The sequence below is a fragment of the Simochromis diagramma genome, unplaced genomic scaffold (assembly GCF_900408965.1).
Source record: "Simochromis diagramma unplaced genomic scaffold, fSimDia1.1 OVJJ01000343.1, whole genome shotgun sequence".
In the NCBI taxonomy this organism is placed as follows: Eukaryota; Metazoa; Chordata; class Actinopteri; order Cichliformes; family Cichlidae; genus Simochromis; species Simochromis diagramma.
In genome coordinates, this window is record NW_024386831.1 from 14388624 (window position 1) to 14408160 (window position 19537).

Genomic DNA, 19537 nt, shown 5'->3' on the forward strand with positions numbered 1-19537 from the left:
ATTGCAACAGAAAGTTACTTTTTGATGTAAACTAAAAATGTATATTAGTAGAGCATGTCACAGTACCACAACAGCTGCATTATGTCTACTCAGTAATATTACTGAAACGCTTAAAGATTATCAGCTTTAGGTGGATCACTGATCTATCAGAAACATTCGATTCATGGCATCAATATATTCTCAGTCAATAGATTGACTCACTCTTAGATTAAGAGTTCTCTAAATGGTTTCATGTAGAGGAGGGTTCAGGTCATTTTAACAGGCGTTCCACAGGGAACCATTCTTGGATCTGTTTTTTTTTTTCACCTTGTGTACAAACAATATTATCTCTACCAGCCAAAACTGTAATATGTGTATTTATGCAGATGACACTATTATATATTCCACTGGCTCTTTGTTTAAACTGAACATTGCAAATCTCGTCTGGTTTTGATACATTTCAAAAATCTCTTATCAAGCATGAGCTTGTTTTAAATTTCAGTAAAATTAAGTCTATGATATTCATCAGGTCACCTAAAAGTAGCCTCCATTCTCTTCATAGTCATAAAACTGAAACTATTGATTTTGTTTTAAATACTTAGGATTCTGGCTGGACCTTAGACACATTTTTAAGATACCTATCATGAAAATGAAAGTAAAAAATTGGATTTTTGTAATGAAAAAAAAAAAAAGATAACTGTACAATCCACCTTTTTGTCTGTGCTCGGTTATGGTGACTTCTTTATATGCATGCTTCTATGTTTGCCTTGAAGCCTCTAGAGTCTGTTTATCACAGTGTATTACAATTTCCGATTTTTATACCATATGATTAAATATAAACACAGTACTTACAATGCCAGTTCATAGGGCATTTTAGCAATAGCTGTATCTCTTATTGGTGTTGAACATGGAAAAACTGGATTCATACACTTTGCTGCATAAATCGAAGGCTCTTCAAAAATACAAAACTATATTATTTGATATAATTGGAACATTTTAGAAGATTTTAATTCTTTATCTGTATCTGCCTCTTTCTTAATTTATGTACAAAGTGCATAATATTTGCTTATTTATATGAAATCTTTCTTCCATTTTGAGTTTGAGCTTCATCTTTTGATGAATACAGGGGATGGTAAATGAGCTCAAAGAGACAGGCCTCTTCAGGATAATGCATTCCTCTGAAAACATGCAGGCAACCAGCCGACGGCAAGCAAGGCAGCATGTCGACAATGAGCGCAATTGTCCTTGCTTCACTTACGTAGAAAGTGACAATTTCACATCGTCTTGAAATAAATTCAGAGGATGGAAGATGGTTCAGGGCGATCTTTCCAGTTGAAAAAATTCTGTAGCAAACCCTCCCTTTCTCCTGCAGTGTGCGTTACGTATTCTCGCAGCACAGGGGACTCATAAACAAGGTTGGATAACAGTGGCGGTGGCTCAGAGTGGAGCGGTTGGGGTGGTTTGTTTTCAACTTCATCAGTTAAAAACAAAGAGGAGCTCTGTCTAAAACTGGCTCATGCATGTGTTCTTCTGGAGGTTATGTAAACTGAAGGCACTTTTCTGAAATGTTCAAATAAAACAATAATCTCTGTTTAAATGATCTGTTCTTTTTGGAAACATATGCTACGTGCTATTTTCTGTCTCTGGCTGAAAGATGCATTTCTCTCTCTCTCTCTCTCTCTCTGATATGCTAACAAGCAGGCAGCAGAGCACAAGCACCAGTCGACCAGATGTCCGCCAGTCGCTCTCTTCTGCGTAATTCTGAATGATTTGATATTCATGGCCTGCTGATTTGAAAACTGCCTCAAGCCAAATGCCTTGTTTTGGATGGATATAAATACATATATCTATCAGTTGGCTTGTTTATGCGGCAATCAATGTCAATCATCTTGCCTTTGCCAGCTGCCATGATACTACAATGTTGCAGCATAAGGAGAATTGCAGTTAGTATAACTTTTGTACCACTGCTAACAACATTCTTAATAATGGATAATTCCTTGTAACTACAAACTGGATCACACAGTAGCCCATGTTTAGCTTTAAGAAAAAATTCTCAAAGCTGATTCCTCAGCACATAAAGTGACTGGTTGTCTAATTTCTTGATCCTTCCTCCACTCACTTTTGCCATTTTAATATTGTTTTTTGTTTAAATATTTTACAAAATATAGTACTATATTCATTAAAACAGATTATGGCAAAACATCAAGCATCCCAGCTGGTCTAATTTGAATTAAAATCTAAAAATGATCACTAGACAAGTCACATGCTTGTTTAAAATGTTGTTTTTATTTCATGATTTTAGTAGCTTTGTTCATTTTCACATGGATGTGAAAATTGGAAACTGATGAAAAATACAGGGGTTGATTTATTTATTTATTTTAATTTAACAAACTGAGCTATTTTTTTTTTATATAAGTAAGTTCTTAATTACTTTCTTTATTTCAAGATGAACTGCTCTTATTTCAGTAGTGAGAATCTGTGCTACAGTGAAATAATCACTTTTTATGATCTTTTTTTAATCTTCTCTACCTTATAACATATCATACAGCATTATGAACTGTCTATGCTGCTACGATTGCGACATGTTTTCCCTGTAATGTAGTATAAAGGATGCTAATCTAATTATTCATACCTCAGCACCTCTGAAATATCTATTAACAGTGCCTACTCATGGGACTAGTCTGATCATTTCAGCTGGTAAGACAACCAGTGGTGGATAAAAGAAGTCCACCGGCTCAGAAACGCTGCTCTCATGGGAACCTAACGCTCCAAACAGATGTTGTTCTTCCTCAGAAAGTGAAACCTAATAAGATGCAATATGGTCAACACTCCACAGGTTTGTGTCCTCCAGCCAGAGCAGACAGTGAGCAGATTACTGATCAGAAAGTCAAGACCTGCTGCCAAAAAGTGACTCTGGGCCACCTGTCCCCAAACACTGGAAAACAAGCTACAAGAGCAGCACACACATGGTTTCCAGTGCACACTGTCTGTGAACAGAACTGATAGTTTTCATGGGTGTGAAGCTGGGAAGGAATCACGTTTTTGTATGTTACAGAGCACCTGCTTGTTGACCTTTGGAAAACTTCAAACTTTTATTGGCTCTATTGTTATTTAAAGATACACTTCACTCATCTAGTGTGACAGACATGGTTTGTGTCCATGCCTCTCAACACTTACTAAGAAAATGAATGTTTACAACTGATTTACCACTTAAGTGCTGGATTGAGTTGAGGTAAGGCTCTATGCAGGCCAGTCAAACTCCTCCGCACGTCACTTTAAGTTCAGCACAGAGGGACTGTATCTAAATGGACATTAACCATTTCTTTGTAATCAGCTGTTTTAGAGCCTGCGGCCGAAGGAGCGGTGGCTCTGAGTAAGAAACCAAGAATGTAGCACATTCATAAGGAAAAGACTTGCCAATCACAACCAAACCACACCTTAAAGTATATAGATAGGACTTTATTAATCTTTCAGGTAGGTTCCTCCGGGAAATTCAGTAAAGCTTTATCGTCACGAACAGGGTTCGAACCTGTGCGGGGAAACCCCATTGGATTTCGAGTCCAACGCCTTAACCTCTCGGCCACCGCGACTACAGCACATACGTGTATGATTTATCATAAATCATATTCATACAATATGAATTATCTTCGCAAGCAGTGGAAATGGGAAGGAATTAAGATTTCAGACACCTCTGTGGAGCCTTGACTTTTTACTTATCTGAGTTGTGTTGGATTAAAATCAGCTGATAACTGAAAAATTCTACATTTAAATTAAAGTAACTGGTTTTCTCTGATTTATTACTAGAAGTTTGTGTCTTTGTATTTTTGTGTTTTTACTTGTATATACTGAATTACTAATAGATAACAATATTTTCTCTAAATGCTTGGATTTTTTATTTTACTATTATCAAAACAATACTCAGATTCTTCTATTTGAATATAATTTTCTTTTTCTAGAAATTTGGACTGAATGTTGAAGCTTTCTAATGCTGTAGTCGGGGCCTTTCTAAGTACTCTTCACTTCATTCAGCCATAAATGCAAACAATATCAAAATACCTTCACGGCAACTGGCATAACCGGAGGATATACCATGATGTTGGATGTTATTATAAACCCTGATTCGTTTTATATCTCCAGGTTTGCTTTCTGTTCCTGATATAACCAAACCTGAGCGAACTAATCATGAAATCAGGGAACTGCACAGAGTTCTATCCTTCCCCTGTCCAGTGAGGCGGAGGAGTAAAGTACAGTTATATAACTGTGAAAAATATATAGCTGCACCATAGTCTGTGATTATGAGACCAGCATGTCATGTCCTACTTCAGATGTTACATAATGGGCACTCTCACTAAAAGGCATTCATCCATACAGTTCAGCAGGCATTTAGTACCTTTAGTGTAATACTGTTGAACAATTGTATTTGGGTTTTAAGAACACAATATAAAGGAGAGAATAACATGCACATCATTGGTTACACTTTCTAATACTGAGGTTGACCCACTTTTGCTTTAACTAAATTCTTCATTGCATATCTTCAACTTTGTGAGCTTTGAGACATGATGTGTTATTCTGCTGAAGCAGCCAACAGAAGGTGGTTGCACTCTGGTCACAAAGTGATGGACTTAGTCAACAACATTACTCAAGAGGGCTGTGCCACTTAAACAATGTCATCTTGTTACTATGGGAGACAAAGTGTGCCAAGAGGATTTAAGAGAGCCTGTGTCATTTGTATCCTCAGTTTCCTGTTCTTACCTGACAGAAGAGGCACCTGATGTGCTCTTCTGCTGCTGTAGGCCGCCTGCTCCAAGTTTTGATGTGTTGTATCTTCAGAGATGCTTTTCTGCAAATTTTTGTTGTAATGAGTGATTATTTGAGTTTCCATTGCCTTCCTATCATCCCGAAACAGTGTGGCCATTCTCCTCTGACCTATGACTCCAACAAGGGAATTTTTCCCTGGACTGCTGCTCACTGAATATTTTCTCTTGGTAACTCTTTATAATATGACCCGCAACTGAGGGCCTTTCTTTTTTTCAGACCATCTTTAAAAGAGATGGTTGTGTGGGGAAAATCCAACCAGATCATCAGATTCATATCAGAATTTAAGCAAGACTTAAATCCGTTTATGGATAAAAACAGGCAATTACATTTTGTGGCAATTAACTGTGCACAACCAGAAGCCTAAAATAACAGTGAAATGGCAAAAAAGCATTTAGCAACGTGAATCTTACCTATAACACAGTGTTGTAATTTGGTGTAGGAAATTGTTTGTGCAGGAAACAGTAAGCAAACCTGCTACTCTGATTTTACAGCGAAGGGTGTTATCAAGCTTTACATTTTGAAACTAACTTCTTTCTTTTTAAAAAGAAGAAACAAAATTATCCAAAAGCTTTAACTGATGAAATCCTTTGTTGATGGAAAAGTAGATGAAGATGACTCTTTTTTTAAAGATTTTCCACTGGCACAGGATTTCTCTTTTAAGACACTTGAAAGCTCACCGAATATTTGAGGCATTAACTAACTCATCTAGTACCATCATCATCACTCTGTTGCCAAAATAGCTGAAGCACAATGACTCATTCATCATGCTCTAAACACATACTCACACTGATGTTGCAGGGGCGGTGGGGGCGTCTCTCAGCAGAACCTCACAAAGAGATAAAGGACGATTCAAGCCTTTTAATTATTCTTCGCAATCATTTCTCATTCCTATGTAATAACCAGTCACTCTCTGTAACAGAAGGTGATTCCTGGGTAGATGAGTTTGAGGTAAGCAAATTGTTTCTCCAGACAGGATTGATGATAGTATTTGCTGATGACTGCCGGTACCTGTGAGTTTAGATTGGCTGTGGGACACCCACTACTGATAATAAATTAACATAAAGTGCTATGTGTTTAATTTTGTTCTATTGATATTACAGTTTAATATAACTTTCAGTTCAGGTAAACATAGAGCAGAACAGAAGATGTTTTTATTCTGGCGTTAGGTCTCTGTGTGTGGCAGAAGTGTGATCACTGATTTTCTTCCACGCCACTGAAGCAGAGTGACCATGACATTCAGCACCGTATCTGACATTTTCAGCCTGCACTTCTACTCTCAGAGCTCCTGCATCCATCAGGAGTGATTTAGTAAACAGAATTTCCTTTGTAATCTAGAATTTCCTTTAAATCGCAGCAAAAATTGATTCCCATTTAAAAAATAAATAAATAAATTGTAAAATTATAGCCAAGCAGACAATTGCACAGATGCTGTAACCCACTCTATACTGTTGTTTCTGTGCACTTAAAGCTTGCCACATGTATGTTTTGACCTTGCAGTGTGAATAGCAAAATGTGATAGCAGCCTACCATAAATCAGTGTCACAGCACAGACTGTTCCAGCCACATGCAGGTAATCTATTTGTGCCAGTGTAATTTGTTCCGGGTTTCTTGCAGGCCCAGCAAAAAAAAGGGGAAAAAAAGGCATGCATTTGTGCTGCATCTTATGCATATGTGGTATTTCCTGGCAGTGAAGCTTTAGCCATGCACAGTCTTTCGGTACTTCTAATTCACATTGTGAAAATCTTTCTCCACCATGACGCTATTTTATGCATTTACTGTAGATAGCTACACAGTGCTTAAGTAACAAGACTACTGACAATGAATTTCTTTCTTGTTGTGCCACACATTTAATTCTGCAGAAAGTTTTCTGTTCCTAGTTCTGATATTAGTGGCCTGTACTCTAAGATTTTACAGGTAAATCCATAATTTGTTGGGCAATGTGCACAGTTTTGTAGTTTTGCCTCTGTACACAACTGCAGTGGATTTTATATCAAACAGTTAAGATGTAATAGAACTGGAGATTTTCAGCTTTAATTCAAGAGGCTCTACAGAAAAGTTGGATTTACAGTTTAGGAATTGCAAACTAACATAATTGTAAATAGAGGGGTTGTTTTTAAACTCGCATTAAAATCTTTTGCAGTCAATGACTGCCTGAGGTATAGAATGAAGTCTAAAATTGGCATACCAAGTGTTATTTTTCCTCCTTGAGATGCTCTGTCAGGGCTTTGCTGCAGCCTCCAGTGGCTAAGTGTGGGTCTCTCTGCATTCAGAGTTGTTTTCAGTAACTGATTGGACTGTGAGGTGCCATTTATTCAGTTTTGGAACATTTGGCTGAATCTGCACAGCCTTGCAAACTTCAGAATTCGTCCTGATACTTCTATCAACGCTCACATCATCAGTTAACTCTAATGACCCGATTGTGCCGGCATGCCCATACCATAACTTTGCCTCTTTGGCAAAATGGAAATTCAACACTTTGAATCGACTTCAGATATTATGCCTTCCTCATTTGTCATGAAATATCACAGGAACAGGCCTGACTAGGTCATGAAACAGCTTGTCAGTCAATTGTCCAATTAATTTTGAGCTTCTGAAGATGAGGCTGTATGCATGAAAATGACTGCAATTCCTAAACAGTTAATTTAAAACGTATGTAAAACCCCACTAATTAAATGTTAAAATCCACCGTGGTGTTGAACAGAGGCAAAACTACAAAAACGGTGCCTTTGTTCAACAAATTATGGATCTAACTGTATTAAAACATCCCAGCTTCTTCAACCTTCGAATTACATAACATCATCACATTTCCTTGAGATTGAGGTTTGTAGATCAGCATTAATTCAAAGCCTTTTGGTGTTATATAAGTCAAATGGTTGTTCTGCTTTTTTGTGTGTTTTGACATTTGCTTTGATTTTGAATGATGGATTATTGCAGTTGTACCTTATTTATTTCAAACATATGAAAGTGTCCAAATGACTAGAAAAGAAATCATAGCCGTGAGAGTTCACATTCAGATCTTGCCATTGTCCACTTAATGGGTCGTCGTGTTTTGTTGGGTCAGCAGTGCATTAGAGGAAACTTTCCTTACGTAACGACTTTCTTACCTCACAGAAGTACTTAGCGACACCAACAGCTTAATGGATCAAATGGGAGTGGGAGGGAGGGAGTGAGGAAATTAAGTTTAAAAAAAGAATGTGAAGGCTTTGAGATTTTGCTAGTTTCTGGGGCAAATCAGAATAAAACTGTTAATCTAGAAAGATTGAGTAACACTTTAAACCTCGAATGTGGAGAAGCCTAGCACTCTGGCCTAGGCTGGCCACAGATGGACAGCACGGAGGATACTGAGGATATCCATGCATCCATTCTCAGGGGTCCCATTTCTGGGCATGTCTGGGAAACAAGCAAATCAATCAGTGTCAATTAGAGCTTTGTTCAAAGTAAACCACATCCTGGATGTCAGACGTTCATTCTGCACTCAACAGCAGGCAATGCAATTACGCTGCAAAACCTCTGAAGGGCTAGGGGTCTGAGAGGATGAAGTGGTGCATATAAAAGGCTCTTACTGTCTTTTATCTATCCTCTCTCAGGTACCCTCCTGAGCAGAGACTTTCACTGAGCATGAGAGAGGGTAGCCACACTGGAAGCCCTCTGTTTCATGTTGTGAGCCTGTCCCTGTCAGACACCACTGTTTGGGATGCCATTCTACATAAGTACGCCGATCTTCAAAGCCTCTTTCCTGCTCCCCTCTGCTGCTCATGCTCTGATTTTGATACCTCTGCAATGAGATGGGAGCAGCAAGAGCTTTTAACAGTCATTGATTCCTGAAGTCTACAGTCTGTATAGTCACTTCCTCTGCAGCTGGAAAAGGTGCGAATGTTACCCTTTAACAGCCGAGTCTGAATTAGATTCTGAGACGTGGGAGCATAATCGCACTTGACTTGCAGTGTGAGTTACCGAGGTAGGTTGCACATCCTTTCTCTCACATTGCCACCACGATGCTATATTTAATACTTCATTTCTATGCAGACAACAAGCTTACATCAGTGTATACCTCAAGGAAATGAACAGTCAGACAAAGACAGCAAAGAAAGAAAATCCTCCCAGCTGGATCCCCCACGCCTGGCACAGACACATGTTGTTTAATTCTTTATTGTATATTTTATCATAATGTAAGGGGGTGGAATAAGCTGGTAACGGTGAATATAGATGTGTGATACAAAATATGATAGCGTTGCTACTGTTGTTACTATGCTATTTCAATTGCAGTGATATATTCTGGGTCATGTTTGTATTGTTTTTGTTTATTTTTAGAGTATATATAGCTTAGCTAATGGTAATTCAAGGGTATTCATCTAATGTAGGAAATGCAGCATTAAAATGTACACAAAGCACATCTTCCGCTATGGTGCACACTAATGCCAGGGTTGAAATTTCAGTCCCTTTTCATTATGGTTGGTGTGTGGTATAAACAGAGTCCACTGAGGCAGAATATTTTTCAAGAAGTGCTTTATTTATACTACTTAAAAAAAAAAGTTTAGTTGAAAAGCTTTCCATCCGAAAATGAATTTGTCTAAAACTTTTGCGCATCACTTCCTGTCATAGCATGCATCGATAACAGTGATGCCCTATTTTGGTTGAACGGTTGAAGCTTTTGTGTCGTGATCGGTTTCTGTAGCAACACGATTTTGAAAATAGCTCCCCTCTCTAACGGCCCACTGCTGTCGCAAGTTCTCCAGGCTGTAGCCCACTCCTGACGCATGACTCATTCATTGCTCATTATCATCCCACTCTCATTTCGTCCTACCCAGTCTCCCCTGCTTGGATATCTGATGGTGGTGTGGGGGCGGGGTACTGGCTACTATAAAGCTGGTGCATCCGTGCTGCGATTGGCTGGTGGGATTCCTTTAATCTGCTCTGACTACTATAGGGTCCACCCCCATACTCCTCCCCCTCTCTTTGCCCTCACTGACAGCATCCATACACAACAGTGCGCTGTCTCTGTTCCAGGGAGAATATCAGCTCTGCACAGGGAGGAGAGGATTAGCCACAGCCACTCAGCTCATCTGCATACATGTTCCCAGAGAACCACATGAGCACCCAAGGCTGCACCTCTTTTGTATAAAAGCTGGCACTCCTATCACAGAGTCTCCACTTCATCTACTCTCACTGCTGTGAGGAGATTCAAAAGGGACCACAGTTGTTGTTTATTTTGTTTTTTTTTCTTTTGGACTCTTTTGAATGATCTAAAGACTTGTTTATATCATTTAAAAAGGCCATGTCTCTTTTTAATTGGCAAAATGAAAGTAGTATTATTTGACGTATATCTTCTTTGAACATCAAGGAGTTTATTCCCATTTTTTTTTCCTGGGGTTGTTTTTTTTTTTCATCCATTTTTTTGCTCCAGAATGCCATCTAGAGAGTCCTATGAGGTTTGCCAGGAAGAGAAGCCTCTGGTGCAAAAGGCCAAGCGTGAGGCCAATCAGGAGGATATTCTGGCCGCAGCCCTGGGGATGAGGATGGGGCCACAAAAACCTTCAGCCACTTTTTGGCAGCCACTTAAACTGTTCGCCTATTCGCAGCTCACCTCACTGGTTCGCAGAGCTTCACTGAAGGAGAGCGACTGGCCCTCCAGATCTGAGAAAGCCCACAACTTTAAGGTGAGCATGAGTCAACTTAAAGAACGCTTGTCAGCTGTTGCATCTCTTGGTTTAATTTCATCATGTGTGGCCACAGGGCTGCTGCTCGAGCCTCCCTTGTGGGAGATCGAAGGGGAGGGGTGTGGGTTACTGACAGGGAGACTGGGGATGAAAAACAGAGCTGTTTTGGTCTGTCCAGTGAGCCCTAATCAAAAGAAAATCTGTTGGGTGGTCTGTGAACCACTGCTGTTAGTTTGAGCACCAGATGGAGAGATTAGGCCAATAGAGAGCAGAAAAAGTGGCGGACAGTATCCCCGTTTGGCTCAGGCTCACTCTCTTAGTTTGGCTGGTTAATGGGATGGAGAACAGTGAGCGATATATTACTGTCAAGGCTTTTAAACTGCTGATGCTCACTCATCTCTCTCTGCTGCTTTGTTCTCTTGTTTTGCTGAATGTTACATTTCGACCTTTAGAGAATTTGAAGCCTCTGCAGCCATAAAGGAGAAAGCTATGCGCGCGAAATCAAAATCAAGAGAATATTTTGAAGTATAATGAGTGAAACGTGCACTTTGTGTCTTCTAATGTCAGACTTTCCAGTTTAAATTGGGCAGACATTTACATTTACTGTGTTAAATTAATTAAAAGGTCCACATTAGATTGTACTTTTGAGAGTACGATGTGGTATGGTAACATGCAATCATGGCTAAGGATGACATCACTCCAGTCGATTGATGTCAGTGTTTTGTGTTTACAGTTTTTGGATATTTTATAGCACGGTTGCCTCCACACTTCTACACATCTAACAGTCTAACAATACTACACAAAAGCCTTTTTATCTAAGATCGCTAATGGCTAAATGCAAAAATGCCGGGAGAGCTGTGGTTTGCTCTTTTTCCCAGAGGCCTCCCTGATTGGCGAGGCTGTCGTTAGCTCCTGGAGCGTGGGGCTTCCTCTGCTACACAAGAAGTTGTCTTTCCATAGACTATTTCCTGACAGCTCGCACCTTTTCTCTCGTGAGGTGTCACCACATGCTGCGCCATGATGGCAAAGCCTCTGCCACTCAGTGTCACGGCTGCACCCGCCAAAGCATTGTCATTTTGAGGGCCTGTTTAAACAACAATCCTCCTCCACTGTGTCATTTTAGGTGGCAGCACCCACTGGTCTCCTGGAGAAATCACTGCAACTACCCACTGTTTCCTTCTATCTCGTCATTGCACTTCATCGCTAATATCTGTCACTGTCCTCCTCTCTGTTGTAGGTCCATACCTTTCGGGGACCTCACTGGTGCGAGCACTGTGCCAGCTTCATGTGGGGACTGATGGCTCAGGGGGTCAAATGTACAGGTATGACTTGTTCTCAGTCGCATTACATAAACCCCTTGATTACTTTACAGCTTTCTTTCGTTGCGTTGGTGGTGGGGCGTCGCTGTAAATGGGTTACTTGGCTTTCAGTGCATCTGGAGCTGGATTATTGAGTAGTTTAAGGATTATTAATTGTGTAACAGAATGAAATGGGGTCTCTATGACTGTGATGTAACAGATATGTTACATGAAGTAAAAAGCTTCTTTTTTCTGATCTACTTCCTTATTTTTTGCTCTAAAGTCTTAAATAATATAATAACTCCACATAACTCCACAATCCTCAGTGCGTCTTCACATTCTCTCATCAGCGTGACCAAAACCAAAAGATTTTAAAGAACATTTGCAGTCTCGTAGGCCTGAAAGCGCACAGTACAGTTCTCATTGCTTTCGTGGAAGATTTCTGTGTCTATTTTCTATGAATTATGGGCTCATTTTAAGAATATTCACCAATAGTCTACAAGCATTTTCAGTCTTTATGTGACAAATAACATCCACACATTCAGCTCTGCTACTGTGAGGGAAATGGTTGCAGTGTATTTACTTTGTTGTCTATCACATACTCAAACACGAGATTCCCATTTCATGGTAAGCATTCGTTCTCCCATCCCGAAATAGTACTATAATATGGTCTGATGCCTGTGTTTGATGTTTTATTGATGAAACAAAGTGTGTCACATAAATCTGCGAGAGCTCTGATATTAATTATTAATGCGCTGGTTTTGAACAACAATCCAAATAAAGGCACATATGTTTGGAGCCAACCTTTATCGACTTTAATACATTGCCATTCCTTCAGACTCAACCTCAGATCCCAGAATCTAGGGCAGCAAAGTCTCACACGATGCTCGAATTTGCATACCAAAAAAAAAAAAATGTTCTCCCACCCCCTTTTCTTTTTGTGAACTGCTTTTGGCCGGGTGCCAGAAAGCCAGCCTCTGCTTGTGTTTGTTGTGCCACATTTCCTCATCAGAGTACACCCCCCAGCCTCATCCCATCATGCCCGTGAAGGAAAACAAAGCTGGCATGTCTCTTTAATGAGGAGTAGAGATGGGAGTGTGGGGAAGGAGCACTGTTTCCACACACATTAATATTCAGCCGGCTTCAACCTAAGAGCTAGGTCACACAGCTCAACCCCTATTTAACTTAAATACTTGGTAGGGGGAGAAAAAACAGTCCCTTTAACAAACACTTGTAATGCTTCTTGTTTTCACTTCCAGTCAGAAAGAGACCGGTTTCGACTGGTAACTCTGCTGATTAGACATGTTGATAATGTGCTGATTAGAAATGAGCTCCCAGCCACCAATGAAACTCTTCTAAAACACTGAGCAGCAGCTTCATTACCTTAGCAACAGAGACAGAGGTGACGGTGCACCAAAGCATCATCCCCTGTTTCCCAGTGTCCCCTGGGCTCCTCGTCACCCACCCCACCTGGGACCCAGGGCTACCGTTGAGCTCGCATGGACAATAGGAACTCAGCAGCCTTGTGTCTGATGACAGGCCCCCTCTGCGATTATAGTGCCTGTCTCATGTCCTTAAGAGAATCGTCTCTTAAGGTAATTACATTTCAGCATCAATGCATATAAATTCAGGCAGTGTGAATTTCTCAAGGGGCCCATATTAATCAAAATATCATCTGAGGTCTTCCAGACATGTAGCTTTCAGAAGAAGCTTTTTTTTAATTTAAAATTAAAACATAGCAGTTCTTTTGAGAGATTCAAAAGATGTCACATTTGTGAAATAAAGAAAAAAAAACACATGGCAATTGTCAAAAAACCTTTAATAGAACTTGAAGACGGCTCTGAAGATCTAAGAGCTCGAAGAGCTGCCCCATTTTAGTCTGGGAAACTAGGTCTTCTATAGCCCGCAGCGCCTCAATTGCTGCTTCCACAGCCATTGTGTGTGAGCTTGGATTTGGAAAAGAATAGAGCACACAGCAGTGCTGACTGTCCCTCCTCCGGGCCACAGCTTTTTCAGTGTTCGTCTAATTCCCAACATGCGTCTCTGTTACAAAGCAGCGCTGCAGTGTCTGCATCTGCTCTCCACGGGCACCTCTGTTCCCTACAAGGTGAATCCTGCCCTGAAACAGCTGTGCCTCGGGTCTTGTGACTGATGGCAAAACATCGTGTTGAGTATGCTATCATCTTGACTAATGTGCTGCTGGGCTGGCTATTTAAACACCCACTGAGGGCCAGTTGATGTCTGAAGTAGGAAAAATTTGGCTAAAAAAAGATATTTCCTCAAATTGGTGTATCAATTTCTTCTAACTATTTTTAAAAGGAGTATTTTAACATTAAATTTCTGTGGTTGGTCAATGTCCTGTTTGTCCTTTTTTATTGCTAATACATTTCTACTAAACAAGCTCCCCTCTAGCGGTGACTTTAGCGAAGGTGAGCCCAATGCCATGCGTAGCAGAGAAAGAGCTCTCCAAAGCTCTCCAGTGGTCCTGTGACATTTCAGGGGCAGATATTGATCAAGGGGATTAACACTGCTTTGCAAGCCAAAAAACACATGAAACCAGCGAGCCAAATCAAAATGAACTCAGGGCTGAGCGCTGTGTAAAGGCTTTGGGTATAAAAACAAACTAGAAGCAGTCATTCATTACGCTATATTGCCTTTTTCATGGTGACTTTAATGCTACAGATATGCCTGAACTTAACCATTTGCGTGCCTCTTTCTGTGTCTGTAGATTGTGGTTTGAACACCCACAAGCAGTGCTCATCTCTGGTACCAAACAACTGCAAACCCGACCTGAGACACATCCGGAAAGTTTACAGCTGTGACCTCAGCACGCTAGTTAAAGCTTGCAATACAGCCCGACCCATGGTGGTGGACATGTGCATAAGAGAGATCGAGTCCAGAGGTTAGTCTAACGTGAGCTCGTGAACTTCAGTGTCTTCTGTCTGATTCAAATATACGCAGTAGAGCTGAAAATAACAAGACAGGCTCAATAAATGCTGTTTTTGTTAGTCCACAGCTGTAATCCTACACACTGATTAACTGACAGCTCTCAGGTTCAAGGATTCTGTTTCTCGCTGTAAAACAGCTTCCCTTTAAATTTACAGTAAGCGATCTGCAATATATAGTACTTAGGTTGAAGTGTTAAAAATCTGATTCAATTACTGACTGAGTTAATGGTTTTTGTTTTGTTTTTTGTCGGGGTGGATAATGGGAAGGGGCTTGAGAGGAGTGATGGGACTGCTGGTAATTGCAGATGTTTAATGAGGAATACATTACTCTGTTTCCTGCTGCCTTAGTTGATTGCATTTCAGTTAAATCATTCAACTATGTAGGAAACTCGTTGGTTCCCTCATTGTCTGCCCTCTAATATATGTCTGTAGCTAAGTTTGATTTATGTCTTTATTATTTTGCTCAGTGATGCAGAAAAGTATTTGCATCTGCCCATGTTGTTCCACTGTGTGACACTGTGGACATTTTATCCTCAATTTCTTATGCATATTTAAGACCGTTTAATGGCATTTCCTAAATTAGCCATGGAATTCTATGTGGCTGAATTTTTCTCCATTACTCGTGACAGCCCTTACAGTGACTGAAAGGTTGTTTATTTTCTGTTTGCTCCTCAAGGACTGAAGTCAGAAGGCCTCTACAGAATATCTGGATTCAGCGAATCAGTGGAAGAGGTCAAGTCCAGGTTTGACAAAGGTGTGTTTTACATGTTTTTGTACAACTTTCATCTCACAAATTACACTTTGTGCCTGCCTATGTTTATGAGACTCATGCACAACACTTTTTTATTATAAAATGACATATTTGTGAAAGGTTAGTGCTGCTTTTGTAGTGAAGATCCAATCCTGATATTTCACTGTGTGTGGACAGAGAAGGACAGCCTCAGGAGGCTACAGACCAGGCACTCTCCCTGCCTTAAAGACAGCCATGAAAAAAAAAAAGATCCTTGCTGTGTTGGGATTCAGTAGTGGACTTAGTAAGAATAAAAATGTCTTGGCCCGGTGCAGTGTGAATTTTAACTGCAAGAAAAACCCTGCAGCAGTGGGCTAAACTCTTAGCCAGATCCGCATGTGGGAGATCATCCATGACAGAGTGTCATTCCAGCTCACAGCACTGTGATGTTCAGTCTGCCAGCACAAGTAGGCCATGGCCTGCTCTGAAAAGCATGCGCAACCCAGAGAAAGTCAGAATAAAACAGGCCAGGCGGATGATAGCAGCTACTTTGCAAAAATACTGTGCAAGACTGCTTTTTTTTTCTTTTTCTCCATGGCTGTCTTTATTCCCGAATTTACTCTGTGATGTGAGATTGTTGATGTGAGCCATATTTAGTGAGAAAACTCTCACTTTCTTCTCCTTGTCTCCCCCTTTCCATCACTCGTCTTCACAGATGGCGAGAAGACAGACATCTCAGTGAATGCCTATGAAGACATCAATATCATCACGGGTGCATTGAAACTGTACCTCAGGGATTTGCCTGTTCCTGTCATCTCATTCGACGCTTACCCCAGGTTCATCGAGGCTGCAAGTACGTCACAACCAGACAAATTAGTCAGAAACACACCTGTTTCACTCAGTTTGATTTTTGCTGGCAAACAGTTGTCGTTAAGCTCTATGCTGTTTCCTTCATTTGATCACGAAATGAGTCACATCAGAAGACATTACCTGCATTTATTCATCTTTTACTTTGCAGAAAATGTTTTACTGGATATAATGTACCAGATGTGAGCTGAAGAGTACTGGACTCAATGTAGTGAAAAGTACAACAGGGGTGTCAAACATAAGGCTCAGGGGCCCAGAATCAGCCTGCTGGAGACTCCAATTTGGATTGGCTTTGGAAAATGCAAAGGAGTGTATAACTTTTGGACATTTTAACTGTATTTATGCAAGTTTTGCGGCTTCTCCTACCAATAAAGACCTCTCCCATGGCCATGGATACTGCACCAAAGCGAATAAATTTAGTATTAGTTTTATGTATGTCGCCCATAGAGTAAAATGAGCTTGACATCCCTGATCTGGAATAATTGTACAATATGAGTTCTGTAGCTGCAGCTGATGTTTTTTTCCCCCTATTTTTTAATATATATTCAAATGTAGTATGAGCTGCAATGTTATTTCATTGCAGCACAGCGATGAGCACTATGAAAATGTACAGCTGCTTTCAACAAGCATACAGTCAAGAGCACTAAGTGTTCATCTGGACACTCAGTGCCCCCCCCCCACCACCACCACCACCAGATTTCCTAATGGAAACTAATGGGTTTTACTTTTACTTCACCGGAAGTACCTCCGGTAATTTGTGACTGCCTGCTCTAGCTACACTAATGGCGTGCTCCTTTGTCTTTTGCAGAGCTCACAGACGCAGAGAAGAAGCTGGAAGCTTTCCGCGAGGCTCTTGCTCTCCTACCACCACCACACGCTGAAACTCTAAAGTACCTCATGGCTCACTTAAAAAGGTGAGTAATCCAAGGTAATTCTGCAAGAGCCAAAGAACCGTAAAAAAATAATTAAGAGGGGTTAGTGAAGGGTGTAATGCTTCTGCTGCGGGAGGGGTAGACTAAATGTCTAAAACGTTATTGGCATTTTTCAAACATCAGCCTCTCCTTTGCCTTTATTTCTTATCAGAAAGTAGAAAAAAAAATTAAACATGTAAAGAGTTAAATGTGTTATGTATAAATATGACGGTGCCAGAAATATTTATGATAAACACTATTTGTTGATGTTTTCCATAATTTAGTTTATATTTTACATTAGATTGTGCACTGTGAAAATCATTTGAAGCTGTCATATGTATTTTATATTAGACTGTGTGTATCTTACATGTTACCTTTGCATGCGGTTGCTGAAACTGTTCCTTTGCGAGGGTGTATGTAGTATTCTTCTAACTTTGATAAACGTTGCAGGGTGACACAAAATGAGAAATTCAACTTGATGAACGCAGAAAACCTTGCCATCATTTTCGGGCCCACCCTCATGCGTGCACCCAACACGGACGCCATAACAGCGCTGAATGACATCCGCTATCAGAGACAGGTGGTGGAGGTGCTCATTAAAAAAGAGGATGTACTCTTCTAAACAAAAAGTAGGACTTTTATAGAACAGCCCTCTAATCATTTTTTGTGTAAAGACTTGAATGACTTTTTTTATTACACTGATTGATGCTTTTTTTTTTAATGCCTTGTGTATGGACTAGTGCTAACCTAGCATCTGTCCTCCCCTGTACTGGGTGTGGATGATGAACCTTACACTTGTACGTACCTTTTGTCTCCCCATTTTTGTCGGGGTTTTTTTGAAAAGCTGACAGACCAGCATGCATGGTGCAAGGTCTTTGTTTGCTTTGTAGTCGTAACCCAGCATGTGTTAAGATGTGTAGCGCTGTGATTTCTGCTTTTGTCTGTAACACAGTAGATTTTGTCCACATTCCCAGCTGCTTGCTGTGCAGCTATTTCTGTGAAACTTTATATAGTTGGATGTAAAAAAAAATAAAAAATAAGCTACTAATTTTACTGGGGTAATTTTTATGATGCTGTATTTTTTTATCTCCTCGAATGTTTCTACGTCACCTGCAGTTCTTTGAATAAGTCTTTCTTCTTAATGTGTACACACTGCTGGATTTTCCTGACCTTAACATTTTTGTTGTGTTAGAAGCAGCATTATTTGTGAATTTGATTCTCTTTTTTTTTTTCTTTTTTTTTACTGTAATGTTTTTTGTACAAAACTTGTGCATGGTCACTTTAATTTATTAAACCTTACTCTGATAAATTAAGTGCTTAATAGGTCATCTGAATTGAGATAATAAAAAATCAAAATCAATAAATATCTGGTTAAAAATGCAATTAAGTGATTTTCATTCTTTTAACTTACAAAAACTCTGTAAAAACAAGAATCTGGGCACAGTAGCGGTTTTTGATACGGGCGACACGGGCGGTTGCCCGGGGCGGCATCGTGGTGGGGGGCGGCATCACGGGCATTGGCAAAAAACCCCAACAAATTACTTGTACTCATGCTGCCCCGACATCATGCCAGCACATATTGGGAATCGCATAGGCACCGATTGGCTTTCTGTCGCCCATTTGCTGGTAGTAAGGGCGCCCTCCGTTTGCGAGGTGCGCCTGCTGCTTGTGGCAGATTTTAATATTAATTAGTCATTGTCAATTGTTGATTTGTCCTCTTCTCATTGTATGATGTATTATGATGGCTGTTTGGTAGCCATTTGCATACTATGCATACTCTCTCTCTCTACATATATGTGTGTGTGTGTGTGTGTGTGTGTTGGGGGGGGGCAGAGGGAGTGTTCGCACAGGGCGCCAAACAGGCTAGGACCGCCACTGTCTGGGCAAATGTATGGGTAACATTTTACAAACCACATACATACATATCTGCTCACCTTTGCCTTTATACTGTCTTTCAGGGGAAATGTCCCAACTAGTCATTAAAGCCTCTTGGAACCCTAACTGAGCAGTTAAAAGCCTATAAACTGAGTCAAGCCGAGCTGAGCCGAGTGGGTACTAGTGAAAAAGGGCTAGAAGTCTGAGTTCTCACCCTGCAGAACAAAGGAGATCCGCAGCAGGGGTTGGGCATTCTTTTAGCCATTTGTCACTTTTTCGCATTAGAAGTTCCTTTATTTCACTGACGATTTTTTAAAAAAGCATGAATTTACTTTCATTTTTCACCGTGACTTACACTATTGATTTCTTAAGTGATGTTGGTGTAATGCCTGTACTGCCTGTGAAATCACTTTGTTCAGCCATACTTCCTTATGACTCTCCCCATAGTCCATCG

General features: G+C 40.3%; 1 protein-coding gene and 1 non-coding gene across 2 annotated transcripts; one reads left to right on the forward strand and one right to left on the reverse strand.

The window, feature by feature from the left end:
• Positions 1–3487: 3487 nt before the first annotated feature.
• trnas-cga lies at positions 3488–3569 on the reverse strand. The gene has a single exon. It is a non-coding gene; the product is annotated as a tRNA-Ser (tRNA).
• A 5742-nt stretch (positions 3570–9311) lies between these two features.
• Positions 9312–18238, forward strand: chn1 (chimerin 1). The gene is made up of 7 exons (XM_040028076.1): positions 9312–10454; positions 11692–11776; positions 14481–14654; positions 15377–15454; positions 16146–16283; positions 17106–17211; positions 17659–18238. Exons 1-7 carry the CDS (start codon positions 10203–10205, stop codon positions 17828–17830), a joined length of 1005 nt encoding a protein of 334 aa, XP_039884010.1. The 5' UTR covers positions 9312–10202; the 3' UTR covers positions 17831–18238.
• The last annotated feature ends 1299 nt before the right edge of the window (positions 18239–19537 follow it).